General features: G+C 41.7%; 2 protein-coding genes across 2 annotated transcripts; one reads left to right on the top strand and one right to left on the bottom strand.

Annotated features, from left to right (window-relative positions):
• Window positions 1-561: 561 nt before the first annotated feature.
• Window positions 562-15133, top strand: ENPP5 (ectonucleotide pyrophosphatase/phosphodiesterase family member 5; the record flags this gene model as incomplete). Its single annotated transcript, XM_081997993.1, has 5 exons — window positions 562-718; window positions 1414-1830; window positions 4713-5582; window positions 12507-12683; window positions 14096-15133. The coding sequence occupies 5 exons, from the start codon at window positions 562-564 to the stop codon at window positions 14464-14466; spliced, it is 1992 nt and encodes a 663-aa protein (XP_081854119.1). The 3' UTR covers window positions 14467-15133.
• A 6877-nt stretch (window positions 15134-22010) lies between these two features.
• On the bottom strand, window positions 22011-26925 carry ENPP4 (ectonucleotide pyrophosphatase/phosphodiesterase 4; the record flags this gene model as incomplete). The annotated part of the gene is made up of 3 exons (XM_081997241.1): window positions 26070-26925; window positions 24952-25122; window positions 22011-22375 (listed from the first exon to the last, which is right to left on the bottom strand). The coding sequence occupies exons 1-3, from the start codon at window positions 26890-26892 to the stop codon at window positions 22011-22013; spliced, it is 1359 nt and encodes a 452-aa protein (XP_081853367.1). The 5' UTR covers window positions 26893-26925.
• Between the last annotated feature and the right edge of the window lie 391 nt (window positions 26926-27316).

Genomic DNA, 27316 nt, shown 5'->3' with positions numbered 1-27316 from the left:
ACCCTCTAGTGACCAATTCCAGCCACTGCAGAAGCGTGCCGGTCGCTGCTGTGGTTCCCCAGACCTGGATCTGAGTGACGAGAGGCCAAAATTAAAAGTTGAACCAACAGTAAACATGAGTACTATTTTTCTCCTAGCTAATGAGAGTAACTATTGGCGTGAGACAGTACATTGCTGTTGAAGGGCACCCAACTAGATATTTTGATACACACAGGCGCAGTTTTAGAATGGCTTTTTAATTTTTACACCTTTCTCCAAAGCTTCTGGTGTGGGTCACTGTCAGGAACCAGATTATGAACTTCAGGCTACAGATGTTCATTTTCCTGCGTACAAAAGCCACATCCACACAGCTTCTACCAATCACAGCAGCAATACCTATTTCCAGTTTTGTACTAGTCTCAGTCTCATATCTCTAACAGAACAAATGAGGGGAAAATAGGGGGAAAAAGACAACCCAAAATATTAAGAAAACAATTAAAAGAGCCTTGTCTCCTACCATGATTCTTAGAACTGGGGTGAGGGGGAGGAAGGTATCACCCTTGCTTAAAAAATGTAGATGCGATGACCAGACTTTGCCACTGCCTCAGGCTTGAGCGAGCCCCTTACTGTATGAGCCGGGCCAGCTCAGTCACCTCGAGTTCAGGAAGCCAAGCTGTAACTTTACACAAAAAGGAGGGGAGGAAACCAGAACCTTACCTGGATTGCAGCTTGTACACAGGTTATACGTAACCCTTTTCTACCTACTTACTAGTAACGTACTGTGTTGGAGACGTGAAGCCTCCAGTAGGTTGCCATCAACAAGAAAGCAGGTTCATCCTGTACGGATTAGGAAAAAGAACTAAACTCAACTCAAACCCAAAACCCACAAGTTTTGTTTTATTTGCATTGTAATGCTTGTTTGCACCAGAAGGACATGTAAGTTCAGCAGTGCCAGCTATAAAATGATTAATAAGCAGCATGTTCCTGTGCACCAGTAAAAGTATAATGGTTTTCTACACTGCTACAAAGTGGGGTGAGGTTTGCGTACATACACAAGGCATGGGCTTTGGAGCTGTTTGTAGCACAGATCCTCAACTAGTAAAGGTGGGAAACCCAGCTCGGATTTTTGTCCCCTTCAGCAGATCAGTTTCTAGTGAGATGAGGAGGGATAAACTGATTTTCCTCTTCATTCCAGGGCATGGCTATGAGTCTTGAGCATCACAACACCGGAAAAAGTATCTGTCAGGAAAAAAATGGAAAATTTAGAGACTCAGAACGTAGAAGAAGGAAAAAGTCAGGCAGAAAAACATCTGATTTTTTTTTTTCTTTTCTTAAGTGAAGAAGCACTTGCAGATTTCCACAAAGTGAACTTTGGTCCTTGCCTTTACAGCCAGGGCCCTGCTTCTCGCCTATTCAATCCTTGACACGCCGCAGCACCCTCACGACTTGCCCGCCTCCGGGCCCGCAGCAGCGCCCTGTCCCCAGCCCCCGGGGCCGCCGAAGCCCCGCGCTCCTCACAGCGAGGCGGCTCCGCCCTCCGCCGCCCGCCCGGGCCGCTCCGCCGCGGCAGAGGCCCGGTGCCCCGCCGGAGCGGCCTCAGGGGCGCCCCAGGAGCGTTAACCACCGCCCACGGCGCTCGGACAACCGGGCACGACCTCCGGGACCACGGCCGGCCGCGCGGCCGCGACACCTCCCCTCAGCGCCACGACCGTTACCCGGCGCTGACTGACAGGGCCGCTGGCCACTTCCGGCGGGGCGGGGCGGGGCTGGCGGCCGTCACGTGCGGGCGCCGCCGCCACCGCCCCCCGGTGTGGCGGTGTTGCTCCGCCTGCGCTCCAGGGCTGCCGGCAGGTAACGGCGGGTCGCGGCTCCGCGAGGACTCGCTCCTGGCCTGGCCTGGCCTGGCCTGGCCTGGCCGCGCCGCGCCGCGCCGCGCCGCCCTGCCTGCGGGGCGGAGGACTCCGGGGCAGCCCGGACCGAGGGCTCCGGAGGTGGCGGGGCGATGGTTCGTTAGGCCCGAGTGGGCCGCGGTGGGGGCAGCCCTGGGCGTTGAGGTGGTCTGTGGCGTGTGGGAGCGTGGGTAGCGTGGGTTTGTTGAGTCGGGGTTTTTGCCTCGCGTGGTTGTCCTGTTAGGGTGAAGTAAACCTTTCACAGCGGTGTCCGGCCGCAGTTGGAGGCGGCTGGGCGAGGGAACGCCGGCCTGCCCTCGACATTCGTCCGTGTGCTGAGCTCCTCTGACTGCTGAACAGGTCCCTGGGCACTTGTCTGTCTGTCAGCTCCCTGCCCTCGGCAGTCGGGCGCCTTTGTCCCACCAGAGCCCTGCCTGGACCCCAGAGCTGTGCTTTGTGGTGCTGAGTTTCTGGAAGCACCCGGGTCAGTAGATTGCTCAGGTTGTGTCCAGGGAAGACCAGTATAGGAAGGCCTTGGAAGAAAAACATTATTTATAATTTATTAAAAATCTGCAGCTAAAGGATTAGGTGATGATAACATCATTAAATATGTAAAATCCAGAAGTAAGGACATGATTTCATTTGAGAGGACTTTAAACTTCTACTTGTCATTCCCCAGAATGGGGAATTTATGACTTGGCTATGGGCTACGGTTAGTTTGGTGGATGGGGTTCAGATGGACACAACAGCGTGTTCTCCCTTTCTTCATTCTGATTCAGCTGAAAGGTGTCCCACATTAGGTGAAACCAAGTGATTCTGCAGCTTGTGGCTCTGTGGTGGTTGCTGAACGGAGAACAATGCCTCTGAAGCATCAGTTCATTCTTAGCAGGACTCTAGTCCTGGATTTTAATTTTGGGAGATGTGCAAATTTGGTGTAACATTTGACTACCTGCAAGCTAGCAGTGGCTATGCTGTTTTCCAGTGTAAATATATATATCTGAGAGATTTATCTGGGTGTTTGGAGTAGGAAAATTTCCCATGGAAGGTATCTTGTGTTCTACCAAAATGACAAATCCTATTGTATCATTGCAGTAGTACTCAGATGCTTGTTACACTATAACTTTTAATATTACTTAGGATATTTATGTACTCCGGATATTAATGTGGATTTATTGGTTACACAATCACTGTTTTCCAGCTGAATTTCAGTAGTGACTTGTTCCAGAGGATTGCTGAAAAATGGGAACCTGAAGGGAACCGGGTGGAGTACCAGTACAATCCACATGCAAGATTGGCTTGAACAGTATCTGGTCTTGTGGATAAATTATGCTGTTGAGCAAGAAGGGGAGAATATTAGCATGAAATTTTAGGTTGGTTACAGATGGGGAAATCCTGTGTGAGGGTTCTTACAGGGATGTTACTTTGAGTTAGATAGCTGAGTCTTGAACAAGAAAGTGTTTGGGAAAGGCAGAGGGAAACAGGGGCAGGGGAGTACAACCCAATAAAATATGAAATTATGTGCCATATTATGTCATGCTGTTAAGTAAGGAATGCCAGTCATAGCTAGGTATAGTCAATATCCTTGAGTTATATGATCAGAATTAGCACTGAATGTTTATCTAGGAGGGAAATGCTTTAGGGTACGGTGTAGTGGTCACCATCTTATGCAACTCATGGACAGGTTTTGCATTATATTTCCTGTGTCTTGCATACTTCATGCTGCTTGCACTTAGGTAGCAGTGGTATTTGACTGGAAAGGACAGATGCTGCTTGCTTGAAAGATGTAGTATTTCCAGTGGCTCACAACTGTACCACTGAATCTTTCAACCATCTCTTTCCAATCCATTCAGAGACATAAGTGGTTAGTTAGAAGAACTGAAACTTCACACTGTCTTGTATGACCTGTGTACATTCTTGTTTGTGAAGCTGTACACTAGAAGTGAATGTGCTGGTATTGGTTGTGTTAATTTTCTCCATAGCAGTAAAGCACCAGAATTAGATGATTAATAAGAGCTCAATTCTGTAGGGAGGCTACAATCAGGTTAGAGATGTGATAAAATGTTGGGAAACTGATGTTCCTGCTCTTTGTTTGTCTACCTCTTGATCTGACACCTTTTAAGCAGCAAAACCTTTTAATGGATGTACTGCTGTATCCAAAATTCGAAGCTTATTTGCTAGTTTCTCCACTGGAAATTGTACTCAGCATATTTAGTAATCCCATACTGAGTGTCGGGGCTGAGAAGCTGTGATGGTTTCTAGCTGGCCTCCTATCCCCATGGGAGCTGTGCAGTGTCTTGCAGTTCCAGGTATGTGCTTTCTGCTCTCATTCGCTGCTCTGCCATGTGATGCTACTGTGTCTGTGTCATCCTTGCGCAGAAGAGAAGTCATGCTCCAGAGATTTTAATGAGGGTTATAAAGTTCTGGTGAAGATGGACCTTGTTATTCTCAAGGTGAGAACTGCCCCTGTTTACATCTTAACAAGCAGAAGCTTTCTCATAGGGCAGTTTCTTACAACTTTGAATGCAGAAAATACTTGAAAACTTATCAAATTGCAAGAGCAGGAGTTTCTGTGTATTGGGAGCAGGAAGAAAAAAGGAGGAGGTTGGGCAGTGGTGCTGGATAAAGAAATTTCTTTGCAAACTGTATTTTGTTCAACAAATTGTTGTGTCTCACTTCCCATCTCTGAAATTGGGCTATCGATATAAGTGATAGGTAAAAGGTCTTGTTCCTATGTTTGGAGTGCTTGGTGTTAGTAAGGAATATTTTAGCTACTCCTTCTTAAAACCAGCTTATGACTTTGTCAAACAGGTTAACACAAACAAATCTTCTGTCTCTGCTCAACAGATGCCATGTTGCCTCAGAAGAGGGGAAGAATATCTTTCACAATAGCCATGAACTGTTACTGGAAAGTCCTGGCAATTTTATTACTGCTGCTTCCAAGTGCATTGTCTCTCCAGCCAGCCCAGCCCAGAGTGTTGCTGGTATCTTTTGATGGATTTCGATGGGATTACATCTATAAAGTCTCAACTCCCAATTTTCATTATGCCATGAAGAATGGTGTTCATGTCAAACAGGTCACTAATGTGTTTATAACGAAAACGTATCCTAATCATTATACAATGGTGACTGGTCTCTATGCAGAAAGCCACGGTATAGTTGCTAATGAGATGTATGATCCTATTCTGAATGAAAGTTTCTCTCTGAACAAAATGAATATCCATAACTCCAAGTTCTGGGAAGAAGCCAGCCCAATATGGATAACAAACCAGAGGGAAGGACATAAAACCGGAGCAGCTATGTGGCCTGGAACAGATGTGAAAATACATGGAGTCTTTCCTACATATTATATGCCCTACAATGAATCTGTTTCCTTTGAAGATAGAGTTGCTAGGCTTATTGACTGGTTTACAACAGAAGAACCCATAAACTTTGGTCTCCTATATTGGGAACAGCCTGATGAGATGGGCCATATTCTGGGCCCAGAAAACCCACTTATGGGACCGATAATTAGTGATATTGACAAAAAGCTGGGGTATCTTATGTCTGAACTGAAGAAAGCGAAGCTGTGGGATGTTATAAATGTCATAATCACAAGTGATCATGGAATGTCACAGTCCTCCTCGGAAAGGCTGATTGAGCTTGATCAATATGTGAACAGAGACTTCTATACGGTCATTGACCATTCTCCTGCAGTAGCTATTTTGCCAAAAGAAGGTAGGAGCTATAGCAGTTAAGTTCTTTGGAGAAAATACTTGAGTATCAAAATTTGATAGACTTCATTCCTTAACTGAAGTGGTGGTAGTAGTGCTGATGCCAGTGGACATCAGCCTTGAACAAGGAGTACTTGCAGGATCGCTTCCTTGTTCTTTTTGCTAGCTCTGTCAAAAGCCTGGATTAACTTTCTGAAATGAAAAGTGAGGAAATCTGTCTGCTGTTGACTAATATTGCCAAATATCCTTTAGTCCTTATGAGAAGTAAGATAATCTAACAGCATTATCACAGATGAATGGCATTCTAGATAGATAACAACTGAACGTTACATATCTTGCCTTTCATCGAGATGCTAAAGCCATAGTGGAAGAATTAGATTTCTAACTCAAACAGTAAACTGAAACCAGAGGGGACCTTTGATAAAAAGAAAGCCTGTCTTGGCTCTTTGATTAGCTGCCAGCTATTGTAGTTCACCTCAGGTTTTTTCCCTCATTGTGCTGAACAGCCAGCCATTTATGCTCCTAGCATTTTTATTGTGATAGTGATGGGCAAGAATACTGTTGGAATCGAAATCTGAAGTCTGGTTGCCATCTTTGAAGGGTTGCTTAAGTGTCAGGTGTATGTTTAGTGTCACTGATGTAGAGGTGCTGATCTTTTTTTATTTTGATGATCAAAAGCTATAACTATTTGGTGTGAATGTGTTAACCTGGAAAATGGCATTTTTTTGTGTGGGCAGGGGTGCTAATTTGCAAGTTGAGTTTTAAGGTGGCCTTCTGAAAAGGTGTTTTTTAAGATTTCTGTAAAATTTGCATCAATCTGTATTTAATGCCCCAGCAGGGGAGGGTATTTTGCAGACTTTAAGTGACCTTTAAATGTGTAAACAAATGTCCTTTGTAATTTTTAGTTTGAAGAATACTCCAGACTAAAATGTTAGTATGTCCAAACTGAGATCATGTGCTGCCTGAGCACACTCAGTTTTTTTTAGCTGGGCGCTGTTTCTCTCAGTGATGACAGAAGAGCCAAGTTTGGGAGCTCCATCCTGATGGAGACAAACATGGTTGACCAGGTTGTTCTCATTACTGAATAAAGGAGTTGTAAAAGTAAACTTCAGTGCTGAAACATCTCTAATGCAGTAAATGAGAACTTGAAGATGCGTAACCTGATTCTTCTGTCTGCTGAATGCTGGAAAGAAATAGGATCTCTGCAGCGATTAGATGACAGAATAGTAAAAAAAAAAGCCATTTCAGTGGATTTCAGAAATAGCTTAGATTTGGTTTAGCCCAGAAGTTCAGATATTTATTACACTACCAATAAACAAGAATTAAGTTTTGAGCACAGCTAAAATTCCTTCCTTCCTTGTTATCAGCTGTAATTTCTATTATAAAACAATGAGCTTCATTCTCATTTTAGCTATGAAATACTGCACACTTAAGTACATAAGACTGATTCTTCAACAGTTACTCCATTTTTCTTGCTCAAGCCAAGGGAATGGTAAAACTTAGTGAGACATAGAGGAAAAAATTTGAATGCTTAAAAACACAGCGATTTCTGCTACTTTAACTCTTTGGCTGCATATTTCTTCCCTGAGAGATGGATTAAAGCCATTACTTAACCATGCTAGTATATGGGTGTGGGTGGAACTAGTTAAATGTTCACAAAGATGGTACCTGCAGCATCACCAGCTGTGCTAGCCTTTTTCTTGCGTTTAATATAAATATATTAATTAAAATAATTAATTTAGTGTAAAAATCATAGTTTGCTGTGTTTGGGCCTTCTCCTCCCTGTTAACCCATATAGAAAAGTGGCATACAAAATTAATTTTTTTACTAATATAGTCCTAAAAATGCTAGATTGGAGTCCCTTTCGTTGTTGCTGTAACTATCTCTATCATATCGGACTTTTTGCCATCTCATTTTGACCTTTATTGAGTTTCTTAAGTTTGGTGATCCTTTTTTTATGCCAATTTGAGATAGGAAACATTATACATTAATCTATTTCCAGTTTTTCTCCAGAATTTCTATACTGGATCTTAGGAACTGAGGGGGAAAATGAAGACTGTTTCTTTAAAGACATTGGGCACCTCCTCCCAAACTTTTTTTTCCCTGAGATATATTCAAAACTCCATGCATGCTGTAAATGGTAGACCAGATTTTATCCTTGGTTTCTTTCAGGTAGTGTCCCAGGTCAAACTAAGCACTTGTTCTTGTGGTCATCAAGGCGATGGTTTCTTGGGGCAGTCAGAGAAGAGCTCGCTTGCAGCAACGCCTGCTGCAGGATGTACAGCTAGCTGTGAAGGCAGAGCTAGTGAGAAATGATAAGTCAAAATGACAGGATGTGCTTAAATTCCACTCGTCTGCTAAAAACAGCAGTGTTGGCCACAAAGAAAATGTGACTGTCTTCCAACCATGCTTCGGACCTTATAGTGCTGAAATTGGCCTGCAGAGTCTAGCTGTGAACTCAGCTGTCGGACTGAATTGTACGTGTGTGTAGCACAAAGTACTTAAGTCATGGAGCTCAGTTATTTCACAGAATCACAGAATCACTAGGTTGGAAAGGACCTTTAAGATCATCAAGTCCAACCATTAATCCAGCACCACCATGTCCCCTAAACCATGTCCTGAAGCGCCACACGTTTTTTGAACACTTCCAGAGATGGCGACTCCACCACCTCCCTAGGCAGCCTGTTCCAATGCCTGACCACCCTCTCAGTGAAGAAATTTTTCCTAATATCCAATCTAAACCTCCCCTGGCGCAACTTGAGGCCATTTCCTCTTGTCCTATCACTAGTTACTTGGGAGAAGAGACCAACACCCTCGTCGCCACAACCCCCTTTCAGGTAGTTGTAGAGAGCGATAAGGTCTCCCCTCAGCCTCCTCTTCTCCAGACTAAACAACCCCAGTTCCCTCAGCCGCTCCTCATAAGACTTGTGCTCCAGACCCCTCACCAGCTTTGTTGCCCTTCTCTGGACACACTCCAGCACCTTAACATCCTTCTTGTAGTGAGGGGCCCAAAACTGAACACAGGATTCAAGGTGCGGCCTCACCAGTGCCGAGTCCAAGGGCACAATCACTTCCCTACTCCTGCTGGCCACGCTATTCCTGATACAGGCCAGGACGCTGTTGGCCTTCTTGGCCACCTGGGCACACTGCCGGCTCATGTTCAGCCGGCTGTCAACCAGCACCCCCAGGTCCCTTTCTGCCGGGCTGCTCTCCAGCCACTCCTCCCCAAGCCTGTAGCGTTACATGGGGTTGTTGTGGCCACAGTGCAGGACCCGGCACTTGACCTTATTAAACCTCATACAGTTGGCCTCTGCCCATTGATCCAGCCTGTCCAGATCCCTCTGCAGAGCCCTCCTACCCTCCAGCAGATCAACACTCCCACCCAACTTGGTGTCATCTGCAAACTTACTGAGGGAGCACTCAATTCCCTCATCCAGGTCATCAATAAAGATATTGAATAAGACCGGCCCCAGAACCGAGCCCTGGGGAACACCGCTTGTGACCGGCCGCCAGCCGGATTTAACGCCGTTCACCACAACTCTCTGGGCTCGGCCATCCAGCCAGTTCCTCACCCAGCGAAGAGTAAACCCGTCTAAGCCACGAGCCACCAGTTTCTCCAGGAGAATGCTGTGGGAGACGCTGTCAAAGGCTTTACTAAAGTCCAGGTAGACAACGTCCACAGTCTTTCCCTCATCCACTAGGCGGGTCACCTGGTCATAGAAGGAGATCAGGTTGGTCAAGCAGGACCTGCCTTTCATGAACCCATGCTGGCTGGGCCTGAGCCCTTGATTGTCCTGCAGGTGCCCTGTGAGCACTCTCAAGACCAACCGCTCCATAATCTTCCCTGGTACAGAGGTCAGGATGACAGGCCTGTAGTTCCCAGGATCCTCCTTCCGGCCTTTCTTGTAGATGGGCGTGACATTGGCAAGCCTCCAGTCTTCTGGGACCTCCCCTGTTAACCAGGACTGCTGATAAATGATGGAGAGTGGCTTGGCAAGCTCCTCCGCCAGCTCTCTCAGTACTCTCGGGTGGATCTCATCAGGCCCCATAGACTTGTGGGTGTCCAGGTGGCTTAGCATGTCCTTGACTGCTTCCTCCTGGATTATGAGGAGTACATTGTGCTCTCCATCCCCATCTTCCAGCTCAGGGGGCTGAATACCCTGTGGATACCTGGACTGGCTATTAAAGACTGAGGCAAAGAAGGCATTAAGTAGCTCAGCCTTGTCCTCGTCCTTGGAGACAATGTTCCCCGCCATATCCAGTAGGGGATGGAGATTCTCCTTGCCTCTCTTTTTGTTGTTAATATATTTGTAAAAACATTTTTTATTATCCTTTACGACTGTGGCCAGACTGAGCTCTAGCTGGGCTTTTGCGTTTCTAATTTTGTCCCTGCTTGACCTAACAAGATCCTTGTACTCTTCATGAGTTGCCTGGCCCTTCTTCCAGAGGTGATAAACTCTTCTGTTTTCCCTGAGTCCCAGCAAAATCTCCCTGTTCAGCCAGGCCGGTCGCCTTCCCCGCCAGCTCTTCTTACGGCACATGGGGACCGCCTGCTCCTGCGCCTTTAAGATTTCCTTCTTGAAGACTGTCCAGCCTTCCTGGACCCCTTTGTCCTTCAGGACTGTCTCCCAAGGGACTCTCTCAACCAGTGACCTGAACAGGCCAAAGTCTGCCCTCCGGAAGTCCATGGTAGCATTTTTGCTGACCCCTCTCCTTACTTCCCTCACAACCGAGAATTCTATCATGTCGTGGTCGCTAAGCCCAAGACGGCCTCCGACCACCACATCTCTCACCAGTCCTTCTCTGTTTGTAAACAGCAGGTCCAGTAAGGCACCTCCCCTGGTGGGCTCACTCACCAGCTGTGTCAGGAAGTTATCCACACTCCAGGAACCTCCTAGACTGTTTCCTCTCTGCCGTGTTATACTCCCAGCAGATGTCAGGTAGGTCGAAGTCCCCCACAAGAACAAGGGCCAGCGAATGTGAGACCTCCGCCAGTCGCTTATAGAATGTCTCATCCGTCTCTTCATCCTGGTTGGGTGGTCTGTAACAGACTCCCAGCAGGGTATCTGCCTCATTGGCCTTCCCCCTCATCCTTACCCACAAGCACTCTACTTGGTCTTCACAATCTTCGATTTCTATGCAATCAAAACACTCCCTAACATACAGAGCCACCCCACCGCCTCTCCTTCCCTGCCTATCCCTTCGGAAGAGCTTATAGCCATTCATTGCAGCACTCCAGTCATGAGAAGCATCCCACCATGTTTCTGTGATGGCAACTACGTCATAGCCGTCGCGCTGCACAATGGCTTCCAGCTCCTCCTGTTTGGTGCCCATGCTGCGTGCATTGGTGTAGATGCACCTGAGCTGGGCTATCGATTTCAACTCTGGCACGTTGAACCTACCCCTAGGTTCAACTCTAGTGAGCCCGGTTTTATCCCCTCCCCCCTCCAAATCTAGTTTAAAGCCCTCTCAATGAGGCCTGCCAGCTCATGAGCAAGAATCCTTTTGCCCCTTGGCGTCAGTTGCACTCCATCAGCTGCGAGAAGTCTGTTATATACACAGCATAGCTCTCAATAAGAATCAGTGCTTATATGGCAGGGAGGATTGAAAAAACTTGCTCAGATGTAAATTCGTGAACTTGCTTTTGTGTTTCGGTCTGTGTGTCCTGGTTCCTCCTTTCTGTGTGCTGGTCCTGTCCAACTGCTTTCTGGCTGCTCAGTGACTTTTACTGGAAAGAAAAGCTCAGAAACTGGAAATAAGGAAATTAAGAATTGGGGGTGGAAAATGCCTATTTATTTGGTAGTGTTAGTACAGCTCTTGAGGGTTTATGCTCACTGGGCAGTAGATGACTAGGGAAGGGAAAGGAGTAGACACTAAGAGTACAAAGGAGTAGGTAGTGCTTTTAGCTGTTAGTAAATACACAGAGTGGCTGACAGGTCTAGACCAAAAGTGCCATTTTCCTCTGCCAGTCCAACCTGTCCCTTCGTGTGTTTGCCGTGTGTTTCCCTGCTTAGGCCTCTGCAATCTTTGTACAGCTCCCAGGGTATTAGTGGCATCTAGACCTGAGGGCTTCCGTTGGCAGATGAACGCAAGCTAGTTTTGCTTATCCCTAGGCAATCAATTGCTAATACTATGATGTTACATGGAGCATAGCAACAAACTAGCTGCTCTTTCTCAGTTGGCTAAACTTGTTATCAAAATGGTAGAAGATCAACACGGGGAGTCAGATGAGGTCAAATATGTAGCTGTTCATTGGAGCATCTCACAGAAGGAGAAATAAATAGTTGGGTTCACTCAGAAGTAAGTTTTCAGAGAAAAACTTGAAGAAAGTTAAAAAAAAAGAAAAATACATTCAAGAAAGTTCAAAAACTTTCAAGAAACAAAGTGGCTGCTCTCTTTGGCCTTTTAAAGGAAAGCAACTAACAATTAAACTGCTTTAAAATTAAATAAAAAGTGTCACTTGTCATCATAGCCAACTGGGGGAAGGACAGAGTATGGCCTTAATGCACACGTTACCTCATAAACAGGTTTAGGAGCTATCTTCTTGCTTTCAAGCTTTGCATGGAGGTAGGAGGAGCTGGTTTCTTTTCTGTGAGACTTAACTGAATGCCTTCTAACTCATTCTTGTGAGAAGCCTACGTTCTGATAACTATGAACTGAGGGATTTTTCTAAAATTAGCAAGGTACTTACTGTTTAAGAATAGTCTGTGAAGCCTGATGCCAGGCGTGATCTTACTGTGAATGACGCTCTGGATTTCTCACAGTAAGTTCTATGCATGTTGTAATCAGCTGTTGTCTCTTACAGCTATAATTAGCTTTTGGGGAAGTGCATTTTGCCCTCTTCTTTCAGTTGTATTTAAACTACTGATGAGTTCAGTAAACATATTGGTATGTTTAAGTTTTGTCTTTTGTTTCTTTTTGTTTGAAGGCAAACTGGATGAAGTATATGAAGCCCTGACCAGTGCTCATCCCAACATGACTGTATATAAAAAGGAGCAGATTCCAGATAGATTACATTACAAACACAACAGTAAAATTCAGGCAATCTTAGCACTGGCTGATAAAGGATGGGAAATTGTATATAATAAGTCTGACGGTTTTCAATGTAAGTATTCTGTCTTCACACTGTCTTCCTAGTCAGACCTTACACGGTACTTTCTCTCCCAATCTCAACCAATGTTAATTTTTAAATTTTTTTTAATTCTTAAACTGGGAGGGAAAACACTGAAGCTAAGTGTGTAGAATTTATAATTTTTTTTTTCCTTATGGGATGGGAAGCACCCTACTGTTAGGGGAGGGAGAACTGGACTACAGTTTCTAAAAATTAAACTTGCTGAGATAAGATCATTCACATGTTTTAGTGGCTACATACTTAAGGTCTTCTTGTGAGATCTAGCAAACTGACAAGCACTTCCTGAGAGATTTAAAAAAAAAATAATTTGTAACTGAACTTCCTGAGTAGAGGATGAATAGTGTTGTTTTAGCAGGTATTGTTTATTTACTATTAATAAATTTACTATATAATATTATTATTATGGAGAAGGGTTGGGTTGGAAACATAAGAATACGTTCTGAAACTCCCCAACTTCTCTGGATGCCTACACTTATAGTAACCTTGTTCTATTGCTAGACAGAGTCTTTGAATATTGTGTTACTGTACACCAGTGATTTTCTTTTGCCTTATAGGGTAAGGTGCATTCTAGGTGATTTGGAGGAAAAAAAACCACCACCACCCACTTTTAAGTTCCTCACCTTGGGATTTTGAGGTTTATTACAGGTAGAATGGAGACAGTAAACTGTAACTGTTGGTTAGCTAGGAGGAAAATATAGGTGTCATATGGTCAGTTCTTAAGTTTCTTAATTGAAAACTTCTTATATTTCACATCTGGTTATGAAGCTGAAGAGCATTACCTGCAAGACTTAACAAGTTTTTCAGTAGTTGATAGCAGATGAGAGCAGCTTTTTGTGCCTGCATGTCTATTTACACGTTCAGAGTGTTTTAGTGCCCATGTAAGGACAGGGCCCTGGAGACCCACTAGTGAGATCTGTAAACTTTTTTCCGTGTTGATGAGTAGATAGTGCACAAAATTGGACAAGGTGCCAAAGCAGTCAGAGCTTATGGTCTGTCTGCTACAAGGAGTCAAACAGTCTGTCTCTACATGGAGTTTTTCCTTGAGGAAAATCAAGGAAACTTGGGTATAGCATAGCATGCCATTGACAGTGCTGCTACTGCAATGGGAGCATACCTTTTTTTTTTCCTTTTTCTTTTTTTTAAATAGTGCTCTCCTTTTTTTTTTTTTTTTTTTAAGGCATCTTCTAGGCATCTTCTCTTTGTAGTTTTGAGACAGTATTTGCAAGGAGACATTTGTGCTGTTGATCAAAATAATTCTTCTAAACCTCTGCAAGAATAAATGATGGCTGTTCCTTTTGTGCATTATGCTAATTCTAGGAAGAGGTTCAGTGCTTGTTTTGCAACTTCAGAATATTGATCTTTATCTATCTATCTTTTATTTCTAGTTGGTAATCATGGATATGACAACATCTTACCAGAAATGCATCCAATTTTTTTGGCAGTTGGGCCTGCCTTCAGAAAGAATGCCACCAAAGAAGTCATGAATGCTACAGACTTGTATCCCTTATTGTGCCATCTGCTTGGTATTAACTCACTGCCAAACAATGGTTCATTCAATGCTGTGAAAGATATACTTGCTGAAGAAGTTCCTGTAGCCTTTGGAGCAGACACCTATGCTACTGTTGTAGGAGTCTTTCTGGGCAGTGTTATTGTTATGGTTTTCATTGCAGTTTTTGTTAAGCATTTTATCCTCACCCAAGCAAATAACATGCAAATGCAACATACTGAAGCTGCCCAGCCACTGTTGCAAGATTAATAACACATGGTACTACTTCCTGTTTATTGCTTAACCTTATTAAAAAAAAAAAAAAGAAATGGATCAGCATAGATAGGTGGAGTAAAAGGAAACAGATCCTGATCGATTGGTACACTGGAGTACATACCTACCAGGTATGCAGAGAAAAAGCATGTTTCTGTTTCACCCTACAACTACTTAATTTTTCAGGTGTTGAAAATATTCTAGGTAAACCTGGAAAGCTGTATGTGTATATAGACATGTAGTGACCATAAACCTTGAATACCTCATTCTGAACTACTTTTCAGGAAATAACATCAACTGAGGTGCATTTCACAGATATAACATGGTGATTTAATTTCCCACCTCTTTTTTTTTTTTAAGTCTCTTAGATTCTAACAAGTCAATGAATGTGACTAGACTTCTTTGGGGTTTTTTATTCCCTGCCCAAGGAAGCTTTTGCTGGATCACCATTACAGATAGCTTGGTGGATTAAATCCTGCAGAAAACAACATTATTATTAAGCTGGGTCATGCAGTGCTAAGTGTCTAAGTTTAGAGTTAGGCATCTTTCTTTAAACTACTGTATTAATTGTATGAATATATGAATCTAAGTGGCACTGCCTTTAGCAATCGGCATTAAACTACTTGTTTGATTTTGTTTTTATTTAGGTAAATATAGGTCTTAATGATTTTAGGTATGATTTTAGGTAAGTGTAGGTCTTTACTTTTTCTGTTGTTTCCTGCACACTGGACTAAATTTTCTAGGAATTTCATATGGCTGGCAGTTTAAAGACACGTACAGCTCAACAGCTGTATATCCAAATGGAGTCTTTCATATTTCTGTGATAAAGAGGATTCTTTCAGAATAAGGCAGATGAATCTGTTAGGGAAGATACATGTATAAGCTGGTTTCAGAGTGCTGTCAAGCTTGTCATTGGGTGTAACATCAGACCTGCTACTGGAGACTCTTCTCTAGTGTGTTTGGCTTGTTGTCTTGTGTTTTATCTGATATATCTGGGTGGACCTTGGAATTTGATGAGTAGTATTAGACGCACAATTTAAGGAACAGCTGTATAAATCTTAAGCCATGTATACTCTTAAATCTGAAAAAGCACACTTTAATATGAAAAAAGATATAAGACTGGAGTTTATTTTTCCAGAGGAAAGTCTGTCAGGGAAAATTATTAATTCTGAGTCAACAAAAATATATATTACTCTAATTCTTCTGTGTGGGGCAATAAATCTTCTAAATCTATTGTAGTTGTGGGTTTTTTATGAGCTCACTGAAATAGTAGGTGAGAAGCTGCTGACTGAGGTTTGTATGAAAAACATGGTATGAAGTCAGAAAAGTTGTCTAGTTGTCAGACTTGTTTACAAGCTGAATTATTTTTCCCTCCCTGTGTGAGTTAGTGTTTCTCTGCGCTTTGCTTCTAAGTATAATGCCTGAAGGAAAAAGAAACTCTTTCAAAATTCACACAAATACTCGGTCTGGTATTTCTGTAAGTCCAATTTATCGCTTTATCCACGGCACCTGGCAGAGGGCAAAGCTGGGAACATCTTGGCCTTGGATGTGCTCTGTCAAACTGGTGTGACTAACAGTGTAATACCGCAGTTGAGGGCGTTGCTGGCAGACCTAGCAAGGAGCTGCAACAAGCTGATGAACTGAAGTACAGAACTCATTTTGCTGAGCTTAATTCCAGACTTAATGAATGAAATCTAGGCGAGTTCAGAAGTGAGCTTACTTCTTGCTGTCTCAGCGATGACTCTGCAGTGCCGTGTTACGAACTGTCTGGCGCTCACTGCGTCGTGAGTGATCTGTTGGATTCCTCCGTGACGGCAGGGGCACTTGCTTAGCATTGAGTTGTCTTGCAAACAGATGTAGAAAGTTTCCAGACACCACAGCTAGGTGCAGCAAATGCTTGAGAGGGAAGGCAATGAAATACTGCAATTTAAGGTATATGCTGGAAGTCTAGCTGCAATAGTAGCTTTAGGAAAGCAGAAACTAGCAGATCTGTTGGAGGACCCCCCCTTAATTTGGGGAATATGTATGAAGTCTTGTGTAACTTAATTTGACTTATCTCTGTGATTCTGCTGTTACTGTTCTGTGTACTGCCTTGTTTTCCTACATTGCCATTTTCTTAAAAAAACACTGAAGGAAGACGTCTGGGTTAGGTGTGCCTGACGCTGCAAAGCTGGTTCTTAGTGGATCTGATCATTAGGTATGCCTTAAGATTAATTTGCTGATGCCAGCTAAAACTGAGTGCTGCAGGGACTTTTCAAGCTGAAAGATTAAAGCAGTAATGATGTTCACTCTAGAGAGGCTGGGGAAGTCCCAGTAGACAACCGAAACCTCAAAATTGTTACTAATCACTTCCCTAGCTATCTTCCAAAAAGTGGATGGCAGTAGCAGATTGATGCATTGAATCCACCTTTTCTTGCCTATTTGCAACTTAAAAACAAATTGTAGCACAAACTTAGTGTGTGTTTAAAGAAAGATGTACAGGCTTGGTTAAGGGAATATCAATGAAAATTAGAGATAATCCTCACCTGTAGCTACTTCAGTTACATACTTTCTGACTTTGCAACATGCTGCTTTAATAGAAATTCTTCTTATTGAAAAAATTTCATAGGAATGCTTATGGCAGATGTAAAAATAACCGAGTTGTAATTTCAGAGGTGTTCATTAAACTCCCACTTTTTTTTATTTGTGACAGGTGTAGTTCTGTCATCAGCCAAAGTGACCCTTGATTTTTAAGGAGGGGGCAAAGTTGGTCAGTGTTGTTCAGTCATCCTGGGTCTTAGGCTTACCTACCCAAACATGCAACTAGGGCAAGAGCAGGAGGTTTCCCCTAACAAAGGGTTTGGGGAAAAATAACATTCAAAATGAGAAGTCTTCTCAATGTGATTGTTCTGTATTGCACTGTAAGGCCCTTCTTTGAAGAGAGCAAAATGAACCTTTGTAGAAAACCGAAGGGAATCTTTCAGCATTCGGGTATTTCAGTTTAGGTTTAAACATGTTTCCTTTATTGCTTGGGTGTATTTGCAGGTACCTGTTGGGTAGTTACTGTGTTAGGATATTTGCCTAGCCAGGGTTAAGCACTGTTTTAAGTTGTTGGGTGTATGCTTAATGAAACTGAAAGCAGATATGATGCCACTGGAGAAAAATATCAACTTTTTCTCTGATGTCACGCGAGGTATTTTTTCAGACTATCTTTTTGGTTGGGGAGGATGTGGGATTTGGTTTCTGTGTATTTGATACTTTTTATGATGTACAAACAAGTTTATAGGAAAGTGGACTTGAGTACACGCTATACTGCTTGTAACTTAAGCCTGGAAACTGAGAAGCTTGCATGATTTTGTGTTTCATTATTGACCTGTGAAGCATACTTGGAGATGTCAGATGTTTTCTTTGTTTCTTCCTGTTTGGAAATGTTGAAGTTGAAATACATGTTTGCTGTAGTGCTATCAAGCATTGAGTACTTGCTTCATTTAAAAACACTTCAGGAAAAAAACTTGAATTCTGGGGAGATGGCTGGGGGAGAATGGTCCTTAACTCATACGCATCCCAAATATTTCCTGTACTGTGCATAGTGTGATTGATAGAATTTAGAATTTTAGGTCAAAGTTCTTTTATATAAGATGTCTGTTTCCCACCTTGCTACTGTATATGGAAATAACAGCTATCTTACCAGTAATTGAAATACATTTTATTAAAAAAAAATCTTCCAGACTTTCTTGGTAAGGAGCTGCAGTAATGCTCTTTACAATAAATGTGGTTGCAAAAAAAAAAAAAAAAAAAAAAAGGCACAAAGCCTATTATAAGATGAAGCGTTGTGCAGTGTGACTTTTCACAAGTGTAGAACAACACAATCTTGAGCTGTGTGTGGGAAGAATGACAAACATGCACCTGTTGAGTCCTGCTGTTTTGTAAAATGCAAATCTGCTTCCCTGCTTAAATAACGGCCATGGATGCTGTCTTGACCATACCTATGCTGCTGTACATACCTTTCAAGAAATGGCATTTGTACTATAGTAAAGGTAACGTAAGCATTTATTAGACTGCAAAAATCATTGCAAGCACATGAAAATTATAAGTTCAATAGTGGTATCTGCAGCATTGCAAATGGATGGTCTTTCCATAACAAAATCCTAATCTGAATCATATTAACAAATCTCTGTTACTGGGGTTTGGGTTGGGTTTTTTTTGCAATAAAAGGTGGTACCATGTATATTAAAGCAAACATTTGTCCCTCTGGTCTGATCCTTGGAGGTACGTGACATTGTTGGTTTATTTTCATAGACAATACATTCTTTTCAATTTATAGCAACTTAAACTTCTGCCTGAAACAAGTGGTTTGTACCTACAGTTAGTTGACAGTTGGCTCCATGTTGGAATTGTTTCTTTAGTGCTAATGGACAAAAGGCATATAAACACAGAGGGGTGGATGTTTTAAGGCTTTTCTACCCAGTGTTGAGAGCTCCTTTATGGAGGCAGTCAGCATAATGAAACATCAGTCTTCGTAATGCTACTTCCTAGCAGTAAACTTCCCTAGCGCTAGCTTAAGCGTTAAGAACTTCCCCTAAATTAATATGCCCTGTATGAACGTTGCAGAGTTGAGTATATTTAGCAAGTCATTAAATGTTGCCGCAAACTATTGTAGGATGTTTTATCACAGCTTTGAGGAGGGGGGAAGGGACAGCTTCTTGTGTTCATATTGGAATTAGCTGTTCAAAAGGAAATCAGCTGCTGACTTTCACAAGCAATAATTCATACAAACTGTACTTAGGTGGTTGAAATTTTTCATCATGTTTAAGGCACTAATGCTTTGAAAAATAATCATCTTTAAATATATCAACTTTGTCTCTAAGGAGAAAGAGGCATTTTTCTGGATTCTTTTGGTATGTACATGATCTGTATGAAATCCTGGATGTACAAGAGCTACTTTAAAGCTCTCCCTGCCAGCAGCAAAGAATTGTGCCAGGAAGAAATCCCAGCACCTTTATGGAGCACACCACATCTTTGAAAATAATTGGCAATGCAGCTGGCATATAGTTTATTTCTTCATTAATACTTAAACTCTTCCCACAATAGCACTGTTTAGTCTCAACACTAACAGGAGGAGTAGTAGAGGGCAGTAAGGATTTCTGCTAGGTACTACCACTCACTTCCTGCTTTCATAGGAGCTCAGTAGCTTTAGTAATTCTTATCAAAAGGAGCTACATGAAGCCAGGCAGAGAAGTGCATTTAGACCCAGATTTCCCCATCTGTAGCAATATTCATATTTCGGATTAGAGTGCTGCCGTTGCACTTCAGTCAATATCTACATTTCTGGTAATTAAAATCTTGGTGGTAACCCTGACACCTGTCCTATGATGGTGAAGCACAGAGGAACTGAAAGCATGTCATTCACACACTGTGTGACAGCTATCTGGGGGAAGGAGGAGGAAGGGAAGAACAGAGTGGAGCATATACTGTGCTAATCCATTTCAGCATCTAGAAAACAACAGCCCTCACAGGTAGCGAATGGTACAGTTCAGCCTTACCAAGTCTGCCAGAAAGATAAAGATAACTCAGTTGAGTCAACTGAGTTAGATGATGCAAAGCCTCTCCCAGCAAGTTTGCCACTCTCTGAGGAATTAGCAAGGAAGCAAAGTTACAAAAACCTAACAATACTCTCCAATGTAGGAATTTAAGCATCTTTCCTGTTACAGCATCACTGTAAAACATTCACTCCAGTTACTCATTAACCTGACCTTTTACTGTATGTAATTAATTGTTTTCAATCTTCCAGCAGGATGAAAAAGTGATTTCTATGTTCAGTCCTGTTATTGCTATATCAATAATTGAAAATCCAGTACACTGTCAATGACAGTACAGATTTTTCAAGGGGCCCGAGCCTCCTTCAAGTTCAGATTAATCCAGAGTAAAGCATTAGTCAGTAAGTAGTAACTAGTAGTTTAAAAAGGGGGGAAAAAATGCAAAACAGGTTAGGTTTTGGATTGTGTTTTTAATCAGTACAACAGAATCCTCAGAGAAGAAATACAAATTAGTAAAACTTACAGCATTTTTAAAACCCATTTTTAAGTGTATTTTTTTCCAGTGGGTAGTTAAAAGTAACCTTTCCCTCCAAAGTCCCTACTTCCTCCCAGCTGGATCACTAAAAGGTAGCCTGTAGCTAATACCATATTGCATTGAATTTGAGCTGGTGAACAAGAGATGACGTTGCGTGCTACCAGGTACCTCAAATTATCAGTTCTTCAAAACAACCAAACCTGTAGGAAGAGGGCTGGGTAATGGTAGTTCTCTTTGCAGGTTAGCATTAACAATTTAACCTCACATTCTTTCCCCACTAAAAGATAAAGTAACCACTAAAGCTTTCTAAATCAAATTAATTTTTTTATGGCAAGTTACTAGACTTGACAAGGAATCAAGAATTTCAATTAAGAGAAAATTAGCACTGGTCTTCACCATAACCTTGCATTTAGACAGCTTAGACACTACAGATAACAGATCCTATCTCAAAAAAGAAAGTAACTTTTCCCTTTAAACTTCCAGGGTTTAAAATAAAAGTTTGGAATCCTTGCTTGATGGCTGCATTGTCACATTTTCAATTGCTGCTTTTTACCACATGGCAGCCTTCAAAAGGTAATTATCAGCTGATACACAGGGTAGAACCACCTTTATTACATAAAGACCTTCAGCAGAGTTTACACCTGAAAAACTTTTCACATGGTTTAGAAGCAGTAATTTTACTACTGCAGCCCATGAAACTGGGTAATCCAAGGATTCTCAGATTAAATCAACATCCTGAAAAACACCCTGAGAAGAAAGTAGTACCACCCCAGCTGGCTGACTGCAGGAACTGTGGAACTAAGTCATCCATGGACACACATCTAGAAACATCAGAGCCATCTGCCCAGTGGTACAACTGCTCAACTGCATGCTTTGTTGCTCTAATTTGAGGCAATATGCACCAATTCTTTCCTCACTGACTTCCATTTTCCTTCTCACCGATTTCTTGTCATATTGCTGGCTTAGGGTGGAAACAGAGGTACTGGATCTTCTCTACACACTCGATCCCCAAATTTAAGAACAAATCAGAACATACCATCCAAATACAACTAACGTCTAACTCTCATAAAAAAGAAAGATCTTCTTTCCAATACAGATACAAGAACACTAAAAGAAGTCAACAGTAATTTAAATTTAATACAAAAAAAATAATTATCATTTACAAATGTTAAAATTCACTTAGTCTACCCTGGCTAGTTCATACTCTGGAATTTCATTCTGAAAGTGTTCAAAGGCTTGAATGAAAAGCTAAGCATCCTTATTTTGTTAAGCATTTCTTCCAGCAGAAAGCCACCCATCCACCATTTTGTTCTCAAAATATTTTTACAGGACTACTAGTCAGGTAGCACACACAAACACGTTAGCAGGGTCTGGCTGTACAGTATTTTATATGGATACCATTAAAGTGCATCAAAGAATGCCATCCAGTGCAAGTTCAAGCTCTCTTCCTGAAATCACTACTTAGCAAGCGAGGCGAGGCTCCCTACACGCTATCCGATTAAAGGATCGTCATCATCATACTGTAACTGAAGTCGGGAAAATGGCCGTGGGGGAGCTACTCTATTCTTGGCGATGATGATAATGCAGGTGAAAGTAGTCAGTATCATAAAAGCCCCAGTAACTATCCCGATAGCTTCTGGAAGATTTATGCACCACTGGTCAGCGAGCAAGCACTTGGTGTTACTGAAAGTGCCGTTGTGCGGCTGTGGTGTCAGGCCCAGGATGTGGCACATCATTGGGTAAATATCAACGTTGTTCATTGTGCTCTGCTTGTAACCCCGATGAAAAGCAGGCCCGCGAGCAGCCAGGAATGGATGCATGCTTGGGAGAGTGTTGTCATAGCCATGGTCACCTACTGGAGAAATGCAAAGAGTTAACATCACAGTTTCTGTTTACATATCAAGTATTCCCCTCCCTATCTCTCCCCACACCCCCAAAAGGCATAGATTTTAACCAAAGGCTAATGCAGAACATAAAAACAGCTGTTGAATCAAACACTGAAGGAAACCAGAATTCCTTCCTTCTTCCCCAATCCCCAGAAGTCTTTTCCCATACTAGTCTTCAGCTGCAGTTCCTCCCTGCCCCCCATTATCTCTTTTCCTTTTGATCATCAACATTTTCAATTTTCCCCTCTCCACTCCTCACGCCAAAGTTGAAAAGGATGTTGCCATTCCACAAGTAGCTGGAATTGCAAATTTGTACTTCTCAGAATTTGGAAGGACATCTTCCCCTTGCAAAGCAGACACTTTGATTACTCCTTAAAAGCCAAGCGCTTTCCCCTTGATAGTGTTCAGTTTGAGCCCATTAAGTCACCTTCAAATCATGCTTATCAGATTAGGTACTTCAGGAGAAGGGGCACCCAATCAATCACAACCATAAAACAGTCAGAGCATCATGATTTGACATATGCTTGTGACAGGCATACAACAAAACTTTGTAGCTACAAGGTCAACAGTACTTGGACAGTAGGTTTTTAAGAAATACGCCGATTTTCGGTGGAATACACACAGCTAAAAACCAGCCATAGTCAAATCTCCTAATAACATGCATGAAAAATCTGTCCAAGATGACAAAAATTTCTCACAGCACACGCAGCACAGTATTTGAGTGACTGTATTTAACTTTTGAGTTCATTTCTTAGTAACAGTTTAATGAGTGTCTCCCCAGAACTGTCTCCTCAGCTGCTTCACTGAAGTTTCTGATGTGAAATGTCATGATTCTTATTGATTAGGTCACACTCACCACTTGGGTATACTTCCAATATTCCTTTTTAATGTTTTCCACCATTGTTTGTTACCACAAAGATAGAACTGCACCACATCTTGCTTGCTTGTTTTAATGCAGTGCCACATTTCTTGATGACATTTTTTTCCTTCTACTACTTGCTTGTTTTGAACAGAGCTGTTCAAGTTCCCTCCCCAATGAAGTTTCCAGTCTTTGACCTCTGAAGTAGGAGGGCTGGGGTGTGCTAGCATTGCTAGATAGAACGTAGGTATTGATACACATGCCAGTCATCACGCTGCCACTTTGTCCACAAAGACAAGTACAATGAACGCTTAAACAGCCTTTTAGGCTAAAACCGCCCCTGCCTGCTTCTGGGAAGCCTTGGCTAGTCGAAAAGTGATTCACTTCAACTGACAGAATGCTGTTACTGATAAATATACACCTACTAACTATTTTTAGGTACATGAAATTGAATCTAACCATAAACAAGAGAGAGACCTCTATTAGAGAATACATGTGCTAAGTGCTGTCAATTTGAAGGTGATTGTAGCAAATCTGTAGGGAAATTAAAATATAAACACATCTTACATTAAAAGCAGTACTTCTGTACAAATAATAAGAAAAATTTGAACTTAAACTTGCAAAGGGAAGACAGGAAGAACAGCCAAACTGGGTGAAACTGGGAGTTTATACCACCCAGGGCCCTGCCTCTGACAGCAGTCATGACAGGGAGTCTGGGAGGTATCCAAGAGGGTTAGCCCTGACACAGCAACCAGCCTTGAGCTGTGAGCTGCTCAGAAACTTCCTAGAAGTTGGTACCTTTGTAATTAATTTCTCTTAATGGATTTTTCTTCCAACAATTTGTTCAATCACCTTCTGAACACACATATATACATATATATATATATACACACACACACAGAGCCTTTGTCTGCAACTAGAATTCTCTTATTAGAACAATAATGAAATCTGTCTGGAATTTCTTTTTTGAGATAAATTTTCATGTGACTTTTGCATTTTTTCAGTAAGTTATACACACCTCTCGTCTGCCAAAAAAAACCCTGCATGTGAAACACCTGGAAATATACATGCAGGTACATACATACATATATGTATATATTTTGATATTGACAGCATCTAGCAGGAAGAAAGTGCATAGCTTAGCAATGTGTGAAGTTAACATCTGTTTTGTTTTTTGTCTTCAAAACATGCTATGATGCCCCTAACAGGAAGAACTTTGACTATTATTGTTGTGTTCCTATTATTTTTAGTATTTCCTCCCATTTATTTTTGTTTCCTAGTACATGTACCGTAACATTAAATGTTGTGTCTTGCATTCTCCAATTTATGCTCCCCTATATATATATATTTTATATACAAAAAATAGTTAAACCACACTCTAGTATAAGCTTGAGACAGACTGCTAACTTGCCTAAAGTAACTCTTAAAAGTGTACCTCAGGCTATTGAGTCGAACATGACAAAGTGTTTTAGCCAACAGTATATCCCCCATCTCTTCCGCATCTCTTAAAAGACTCCAGGCTCAGGCTAAGAGTGTTCTAGAAAATGCTGAGATGTTCCTAAAGATGCACAGTGCCAGGACTCCACTCGCTAAACTAGGACCATCCTGTAGATGGCTGGAATTTCCAAAACAAGTCTGTTTACCAACATAAGCTACCAAGAGCACAAATGAGGAAAACACACTTACATTTTGAAAGTGACTCATTTTGTACAATTGTCCAGCCTTCATCTGCAACCAGAATTATGGGTTGAATTCTCTTATTATGACGATAATGAAATCTGTCTGGAATTTCTTCTTTGAGATACACTTTCATGTGACTGTTGCATTTTTTCAGTAAGTTATACACGTCTCTCTTGTCTGCCAAGAAAAAAACTGCATGTGAAACAGCTAGAAATTATGTCCTGTTCACTGCAATTATCTATCATTAAACCCAAGATCTATTTTTTTTCAAAACAGTTATTTTTTAAAGAAGCACACAGAAAAGGATTTCGTCACATCCCTAATAAAACGCTACATTTATCAAGGTGGATTTCACAATTTGCTCTCATTTTAAATCAGGCACCTCATGGCTGTGATTTTGGACCTACAATTCAACCTACCTTCTAGGCTTGCAGGAGAAGAGGGCAAAATTCAAACAGAGAAATCAAAAGAAAGCTAACTAAAGTTATCAATATTTTAACCAAAGCAGTAAGTATTAAATTTTGTTACTGTATAAATCACTTTGTTCATTAGAATTGCTCCAGTCTGGCCACAGCTGTGGAAACTGAGACCAGCAGTGTCATGATTTAAGGCATGCCTGTTAGTAACTACTCCAAAGTACAAAAATCTAATTCACAGTATGAAAATCCAAAGTTTCATTCACAGAAACAGAAGTGGTAAAGCGATCAAAGTTGGGTTTAGATTTTTACTTGGAAGTTTAGACAATGACATTTTTTATTCTGAATAAACACAAGGGTTTATTTCATGCTCACCATGAATTACAACTGTATAGACTAAGTGAGCAACAAGAGAGCAGGCATACCAAGTGCCTATCTACTTTCTCAACAAGCTGTACCGGGACCATCTTTACCACCCATAGCAATTTGACAAGAAACTCTCCTTGGCCCACTGATTACCAAAGCAAAGTAACTTCTAAATAAACAAACATTCTTTAGCTTATTCATTAAATTATGTTAAAGTTCTGCAATATGAACTACATTGGGTTTGCAAAAGATGTGAACAGTCTACCATAGTGACTGCTTTTTAGATAAACAAGATTTAATTCTCAGTGTATGACTTGAAAAAAAAACAAACACAAAACATACTCTGCCTTGGCAGCACTGCAGCAACCGGAGTCTTGTCTATCAGAGTATAGTTATCGCGACCAATGCAGTCATCGAGGATAATCAGCTGCTTTGCAGAACAGGAGGCCATTCCATGATCACTTGTTATTATAATATTAATAGTGTCCCACAAACCTGATGCCTTCAACTTATCCGTAAGGAAACCAATATGATTATCCACTTCTTCTAGTACTTTGCGCATGTTCTCAGTGTTATCTGGTCCATACTTGTGCCCACTTGCATCTGGTTCTTCCCAGTATAACGTAGCAAAACTGACTACTGGATTAGAGCTGTTCAGCCACCCAACAATTTTCTCCACTCTCTCCTCAAAAGTTACCGAAAAGTTATACTTCATAAAGAATTGAGGGGTTGTATTGTTAATTTTTACATCAGTACCAGGCCACATTGCAGCAGCACTTGCTCTATTTCCCTGCTGTTGATTTGTTACCCAAATTGGAACTGCCTCATTCCACCAGAAGGGATCTGAATCATTGAACTGTGAAAACTTTTTCTTGGCATCTGCATCATACATGTCATTAGCCACGATGCCATGGCTTTCTTCATATAAACCCGTCACTATCGTATAATGGTTTGGGAAAGTCTTGGTGATAAAAGCATTCGTAACTTGTTTTACAAGCACACCACCCTCAATGAACTCCTGAAGATGAGGAAGTTCATAGGTTTCCAAGTAATCAGCCCTGAAGCCATCAAAGGACACGAGGAGTAACCTGGATACCGAATCACCAGTAAAGTGAGCACAAGAGGCAACTATTCCAGAAAAAAATAATGTTAACATTGAGTTCATTGTTGATACTTCAAAGTATTTCCAGCAGGTAATCAGATGCACCTGAAGAATTAAAAAAGATACGGTATGTAACACAATAATTGTACTGGAACCAGTTTAACTAGCTATACATTATGTACATCTTCCTTATAGAGGTTAAGTGCAAAATAACCGGTCTAAACAACCACGGAAGTCAACAGTACATTTCCCTACTGACTTCAGAACATTCTTCATCTATTGTCATAGTTTTTCATACATTAAAACAAATGAGCAGTAAGATTTTTTTCATTCCAGACTAAATGAAAGGAAGAATGGTTTTCTCTCTTTTAAGCAGTCATTCCATTGTTATGTGTATCTTACTACAATTCTAGATTCCAAGACAGATGATCAGTATTTTTCCTCATGTTCAAGCACAGGCACCTGAACAATTGCGGCTCCACATTTA

This window comes from Phaethon aethereus, assembly GCF_964289735.1.
Source record: "Phaethon aethereus genome assembly, chromosome: 3".
Classification (NCBI taxonomy): Eukaryota; Metazoa; Chordata; class Aves; order Phaethontiformes; family Phaethontidae; genus Phaethon; species Phaethon aethereus.
The sequence above is the reverse complement of the archived record's forward strand: the minus strand, read 5'-3'. Positions and strand labels throughout refer to the sequence as shown.